Source organism: Ascaphus truei, chromosome 2, assembly GCF_040206685.1.
Source record: "Ascaphus truei isolate aAscTru1 chromosome 2, aAscTru1.hap1, whole genome shotgun sequence".
In the NCBI taxonomy this organism is placed as follows: domain Eukaryota; kingdom Metazoa; phylum Chordata; class Amphibia; order Anura; family Ascaphidae; genus Ascaphus; species Ascaphus truei.
Window position 1 is genome coordinate 470,733,891 of NC_134484.1, and position 7,508 is coordinate 470,741,398.

Consider the following 7,508-nt stretch of genomic DNA (forward strand, 5'->3'; position numbering starts at 1 on the left):
CACATTTATTGATATGCCTATATTATTATCAGTTATTTATACTTATTTATATATACATAGTTAATATTTAAACAATAGTACTATTTAGTCATATTATGTATGTGTGTTTTGGACTGCTTTTGTTTTGTTTTTCCTATTAGCAATACTACGTTCAGGTTTATATCTGGATTTCATTATTGATTTATCATAGATATACATTGCTTTAATTAATATCATTATAGCTCTTATATACAAGTCTGCTCCAGTTTGTTATTTTCTCTCGGATCTCCAGCAGCTATTTGTTTTAGTTCATTTTAACCTGTTACTTTGTTGTTATTTAAATGGTATTATTCTTTGACATTAGCAGTGTTATATAACTCACTTATTGCTACATACGCAATCTTTTTGTTTTAAAATGTAGCGACTATGATGCATTTTCATGTTTGCATGTTTATATCAGGCAGCAGGAGGTACAGCGTCACAGAGCAGCGGCTTCTCTTTTTTCTTTCTGGCCACTTACCATGTTTTCCGGCGCAGTCTGCATTCACCTGGATCCAGCAGTATCTAATTAGTCCCCGGAAGCCACTACAAAAGGATCCTCCTGTTTACCTGTAGTCACACTTTGATAAAGCACCATCGCGGCACGAAACGCGTCAGAGGATGATTCCTGGAATGATGTGATTTTGTTTCATGTTCAATAAATCCTTTTTAACAGACTCTTGTCCAGCTATTATTACCAGTTTTGCAGTGCACCGCCATTTTCACCTATTTTTATACTTTGTATGACAGTGCATTGTCGGTAGAAGTTAAACTGTGTATGTGATTAAAGGGATGTTTTTTTTCTAGGTTCCCTTATCATAAATTGCAAAGGCTGCTATTTCTTTGTCCTCGCTAAAGGTCCCTCCATGGCCTCCTTATCTATTCACTTCCTCTTGAAGGATTAAACAGATGTGCAGCTATTGGCCTTGGGAGGGGGGGGAGATGAGTTCGTCAGGTATCACCTCTTTTTTTTGTTGCTTAGACTGCTACAATACACCACTATGTATAACAGGTAATTATGTCAATGCTAAGATATGCAAGTAAGACGCCCAGTGTTGTAATACCTCATGACATTGTGAAATGATGCATTCACGCCTCCTTGCTTAGGGTATAAAATAGACTGCTTAGGGCTAAGACCTCAGTGTGCGTTTGTAAATCAGATATCATGTCTGACCATATGTAATTTAACTCTTGCTACAGCTGAAGCAATAATAAAAGTCTTCTCGCAGATTACCATGGTCCTGGCCATAGTAAAAGCGACTGCACGCAACAGACCTCGAAACAGGTTTGCGCGGCTGTCGCCTGAGCGATGTGTGGCCTCCATTGACATGTGCGATGGAGAGGCTTGGCCACGACGTCACATCCGCAATAAACATGACGCTCTCCGAGCACGTGAAATTGGCCTTGCTGATGGCCAGTACATTGTTAAAGTGCCAGATTTGACTGCCGCGAAACTGATGTTCATGAAATAGTCAGCGAGAATCAGTGGGGGAATGTTCCACTTTGTTTCATGAACTTCGTAAGCATGACACTACATTTTTCGAGGACATGCAAATGACAAAAGCTACATTTGATGATATTTTGGAACGGAAAAAGGACAAGATATCCAGTTCTGAGACATATTTTTGCTGTCCAATTCGCCCAGAAGAGGCTCATGCTCACTTTGAGTTTAGTTTTGTGTACTACTACTATTGTGAAATTAAAATCTTTATAAACTGAAGCTAACTCTTAATCTCCCTTTCAGTGAATCCAGGGTTTTTGTTTTCTGTTGTGGGAGGTGAGTGAAGTAAATATATACAGGGTGTCCACAAATGGTTTTTGACCAATGTTGATATTACAGAGCTACTTTAAGTGGCACTATTCAAACACATACTGTCTGAAAGACCAATTACAAAAATTTTATTGCTGATTTCAAAATACCAACTGTGCTATTAATCAGTTAACTGATAAAGTAGCCAGACCGTGAACCAGACCGTGAACAAAAAGTTTGTACTAGGCAAAAACACTCAAATAAAACTAATGAATGCTAGAGATATCAATTAAAACATTCCTTCCTTTTTTCGTTATACATTTCTTGCAACGTGCACACCATTTCGCAGCTTGGCATTTGCATTTATGATGGGGAAAACGACTGTGTCAAAAATTGTGTGAGACATGCAATGCAAGTTACAATGCATTCCATGCTGATCATATGCCTTTTCCTAGTGTGGAAAGCTTGTGTAATGTGTCACATGAATATGACAGCTAATGGAAATTTTCCAAATTGCATAGGCTGTGTAGATGGCAAACATTCGCTTAACGCACCCCAAAAATGTGGGCACCGTGTATTTCAATTATAAATATTTCCATTTTGTCTTGCAAGTGGTTGCAGACGCAAAATGGAAATTTAGTGCAATTGACGTAGGAGCGTATGGAAAGCAAAGCGATGGTGGGGTGTTCAGAGCCTCAGAGTTCAGAGCCTGGGGTGTTCAGAGCCTCATCGCTTTATCAGCTTTTAGAAGATAAGAAATTGCAGTTGCCTTTGGATCAGAGCTTGAACAAGACAAAAGTTGCCTCATGTACTGTTAGCGCATGAGGCTTATCCGTTGCTCACGTACATAATGAAGCCGTAGTCGACAAGGATTAACGAAAGAAGAAATATTTAATGACATACTTCCCAGAGCAAGACGCTGTGTGGAATGTGCCGTCGGGATTATGATTGCTAAATGGAGAGTATTATTATTTTTAAAGGCTGAAGAAACGTCTGGGCCAAATGCAAAGACAATTGTAAAACGCGTGGCCTTGCTACATAATATCCTGATACATTTGGAAGGCACTACTGATGTGTCAATGTCGAACCATTTGACTATAGCAAATACCCAGCTTCAGAGATCAAGGGCAAAATCATGCACCTGGAAACATGGCAAAATGCATCCGTGATTCATTGAAAGATTATTTTAATGCTGAAGGAACTGTCCCCATGGCAAAATAGTGTTTAACAATTGTTGCTAGCCAATAAACGTAATAAATCTTAACTTGTGCTCCTGTACTTTATTCATGATTTACTTTCCACATTTATCATGGAGCAAATGTAATCATATTGAATGTCTAAATGATAACAAAAACAGAAGTCTGAAACTGTACAAAATTTTCATAAGGCAGGTTCTATGGGTGAACATGAAGAACTCAGAATAAAATGACAAGTTGTTTTTTGTACTCTTATTAATTATCTTGCATCGCTTTCAAAACAGCTGCTTGAATGTCTAGCCGTACCATTAACTTCTTGATGGGGTCCAATTTCTTTATGTAGGGAAGCAGGCTTTTAAAAAAATGCAGATCCTCATCGGCATTGTCTCTGAAGGCGTTGGTTATAATTTCTAACTTTTTGTCTTCCAAGCAAATCAACTGCTTTTTAAATTCGCAGGAGTTTTTCATTTTTTTGGGTTTCGGCTCCAGGGAAACTGGAGCCTCACAGTACGACTCTTCGTCTAGTGTGACCTCTCCCGATACGTCCACTTCGCTAACGTCTCGGTTTGGGACCGCGAACGCGCGCGTCATTTGCTCTTTCAGAAATTCCATCTGCTTGAAGAAAGGCCACGACGACGTTTTCTCGTACACGCTGGTGGCTTCGTCCCCCGAGTCGGAAGGTTTGATTTTCTTTAGCTCTCGGCGGAACGAGTCTCTCAAGTTCTTCCACTTCCCTTTTGCGAGGTCGGCTACAAATAAAAAGTAACGCAGCGCACAGGAAAACATCCAATGATAAATCAATTTGCTTTAAAGGCTACAGGACAAACATTCTGCCATAAAACCAAACCCAGCTAATTTATTATTATGCCATCTGTCTGTCATTTAGGAAACGAAGTGCAAATGCATGGGGCATTAACTCATTCAGTCCCAGTGGTCACATTAATGACCAACAGGGGGATATATAATGTATGTCTTTGGTTAAAATAATAGCAAATATTCTTACATCACATATGAACACTGAACAGCTGCTAATGTAACTTTTTTATCTACATAAAAGCATTTGGCAATCAAATAGTTTAGTTCGTTTCTGGCACGGGGTGTCAAATCCTGTAAAGCTACATTAAAAATTCCCCTTTGGGAAATTCCAGGAACTAATGGGATAAATGTGACGTATTGCGAGATACAATTAATTGAATATAAAGTTGCTTTCACATTAAAACACAATTTTTGAAAATGATTACAAAATCAATGTACTTACTTGGGATGGACAATATTTCCCCAATTTCTTTCCATAATCGGTCATGTATATAACGGTCGTGGTAAGCCCGGCTCCGCTGATTCCACAATGGCACTCTTCGAAACACCTCCGAAATTAATTTTTCAGTAGTGGAATGATCCATAGTTCGCAGCGTACAACCTACCAAAAACGCAACATGTGTGACTGGAACATGGACAGGAAGCAGGCTGAAAAATTGAGGCCGCCCCGATTGGTTCCAACGGCTCACGTGACGCGGCCGTCCCGTGAAAAATAAAATACATTTGTCGCCTCAAAATCCTGCCACGCCGTTGCGCTGCTGCGCACTGCACACAGTATGGCCGGACCGGTTCAAGCAATGAGGTTGTTTCTGCCACTTGCGGTGTCGCGCGTGCGGTCGGGTCTACTATGGCCACGGCTTAAAGTCTTCAGAGTGTGCGTTTCATTTCTTCCACACTGGTCAGAGACCAATAACTACACATTTCAAACGGTTATGCTTGTTTGAGAGCCATATTGCTCCTCTAACTCTGCCTTATGTGGCTTGTTCCAGAACACCCAGCAGGCCTGGGTGCTTTATATGAGAGGCAATTGACCTCAAATATTCCCTTAGGTCAGCGGTGCGCAAACTGGGGGGCGCAGGCTGCATGCGGGGAAACCTGGGGGCGGGCAGAGCTGTGCACGGGCGGCTAGAAGCTCCGTGCCGAGGCTACTTCTCCGCTGTCTTGCAGAGGGGGCAGGGCCTTGCTGCGGGGGCGGGGCAGCACACAGACATCCCCTCCTCCTCCTGTGTTACCTGTCCCAGTTTTCAGAAGCATGGGGGACAGGAGCACTCCTGCAGTTGTACTTCCTCCCCCAGGTGAAAGTGTGTGACTTATGATTGCGTGTGTTGCTCCTGTCTGTTTGGCGAGTGTGCGTGTGTTGCTCCTGTTTGGCGAGTGTGCGTGTGTCGCGAGAGCGTGCGTGTGTTGGTTGTGATTGTGTGTTGTGAGTATGTGTGTTGTGAGTGTGTGTGTTGTGTCGGTTGTGATTGATTGTATGTTGTGTATGTGTTGGTTGTGATTGTGTGTGTTGGTTGTGATTGATTGTGTGTGCGTTGTGATTATGTGTGATGTGTGTTGTGATTAAATGCAGCGGTGCGCAAACTGGGGGCGTACGGTTTCCAAAGCTTCGTGCTTCGGGAGACAAACAAAATTGACTTTGAAGCGCACGCAACACACACACACACACACACACACACACACACACACACACACACACACACACACACACACACACCTCGTGCTTGCAAACTTATTCAGGACACCCTGTGCTCATGCTTGGAAAGTTGGTGATGTCACCGCTCTCAGCGGCAGCGTGGACGCAGCCTAATTTTGCAAGGGCGAGCTGTTCAAGTAAGTATTTAGACATACAGGCAGTCCTACATTATCCGACACAATGCGTTACTCAAAATGGCGTTGTAAAGCGAAACATGTTTTCCCATAGGAAGACTGTTTAAATGAAAGGTTCCGTTCCTGTAGGCATTTTTAACACTAAAATACACCAAATATTTTACGCAGGCAAAAAGATATGAAGCACACACAAATTATATAGTATATACATTATATATATACATATAAACATACATATAACATATTATATAGTATAATATGATATAATATATATATATATTATATACACAAACAACTTTGCAAAGCGTTGTAAGAGCGTTGGATAAGCCGTTTTGGCGTTGTAAAAATTAACATAGTTATGCATTGCATAGCGTTGGATAAGCCATTCGTTGTAAAACGAAGCTTTGTAAAACGAGGACTGCCTGTATTTGTATTTACATTGTATACCGTTTAATAAAGGTTTTTTTTTCATGTGATTGATTACATCAGGCAGATGGGGGGGGGGGGTCAGGAAATTTCAGGGATGAAAAGGGGGGCTCGGCATAAAAAGTTTGCTCACCCCTGCCTTTGGTGACCATACTCCTTGTAAAAAGATAACCTTTGTCTACACAAAAGGATCTTAAGATACTCACCATCAACAGGAAATGTAACAACAACTCTGTTAATTTGGGTCAGAAGATCCTCCGTGTCTGGCTCTTCTTTCTCTGACTTAATCTCTAAACTCTCTGTTACAATCACTGGGAAACCTGGCAATAAGAAAAGGAAAATCCATCCTGTAAAGAAGCTTGGAGTGAGGGATCGTCTTGTGATATCACTATACAGAAATACTCTGTACTGATTCCGGAGGGGAGGGGTGGGGAGAAGTCACTGATTTTACTTGTTTATTAACCCGTTGAATGCTGAGGAAGTTTATGGAGCTACCAATACTCAAACCTCAATAATAATATTCTCAATATAACAGACAAATCATGCATGCTTAATTCTAATCGGTGCTTTTATGTTATTTTCCCTAATATTGCAGACATTTCAGGCAAGTTTTTAATCAAATTGAATAAAGACAAGTGAGGATGTAAGGATGTAAGGGTATTTACCCTCAACAGGAAATGAATCTATTTCTCTCTTTATTGGGGTCAGATGTTCCTCGGTGTCGGTCTCTTCTGTCATGGACTTAATCTCTAACCTCTCCTCCGGCACAACCACTGGGAAACCTGCAATGAGAAAAGGGAAATCCATCCTGTAACGCTGGGAGTGGGGGCGCTTCTTATATCACCTCCTCTGATATTGATATAATATATGTAAATAAATCTGTCCATGAAATGTCTGTGAATTGACTGTTTAACCCTGCTCACTTAATGTATTTTTATAACTGTGCCCAGGACATACGTGAAAACGAGAGGTAACTCTCAATGTATTACTTCCGGGTAAAGCATTTTAATAAATAAATGTATTTCTCGTGCTGCTGGAAGAAAATGGCAGAGTGGAAGAGATATCTTACCTGCTGATGGTTTTATAAAGAAAAACAAGATTAGTTTGGGCGTTTGACACATAACCGCAAAATAACCAGATATTCCCTCCTTGCAGATTTCAAAGTCACCAAAATTTTTAATCTACGCTTCTGCTTGATAAGAGAGTTTTCAGGGGCGCGGACGTTAGGGAGACAGAGCGGATCCCTGCACATTACACACACACACACACACACACACACACACACACACACACACACACACACACACACACACACACACACACACACACACACACACACACACACACACACAGCCCCCCTCTCCCTGCACATTACACACACACACACACAGCCCCCCTCTCCCTGCACATTACACACACACACACACAGCCCCCCCTCTCCCTGCACATTACACACACACACACACACACACACA

The 7,508-nt window shown here is 41.4% G+C and overlaps 1 protein-coding gene across 4 annotated transcripts in view; it reads right to left on the minus strand.

Moving 5' to 3' along the window:
- Positions 1 to 2,937: 2,937 nt before the first annotated feature.
- Positions 2,938 to 7,508, minus strand: part of LOC142488352 (uncharacterized) — a 106,328-nt gene continuing 101,757 nt past the window's right edge. For all 4 annotated transcript variants that reach the window (XM_075588767.1, XM_075588769.1, XM_075588768.1 and 1 more), the window contains 4 exons: positions 6,699 to 6,815; positions 6,240 to 6,353; positions 4,223 to 4,381; positions 2,938 to 3,713 (listed from right to left, as the gene is read on the minus strand). In XM_075588767.1, the coding sequence (XP_075444882.1) occupies positions 3,220 to 3,713; positions 4,223 to 4,381; positions 6,240 to 6,353; positions 6,699 to 6,815 (884 nt within the window). In that variant the 3' untranslated portion in view covers positions 2,938 to 3,219. The remainder of the gene's footprint in view (positions 3,714 to 4,222; positions 4,382 to 6,239; positions 6,354 to 6,698; positions 6,816 to 7,508) is intronic.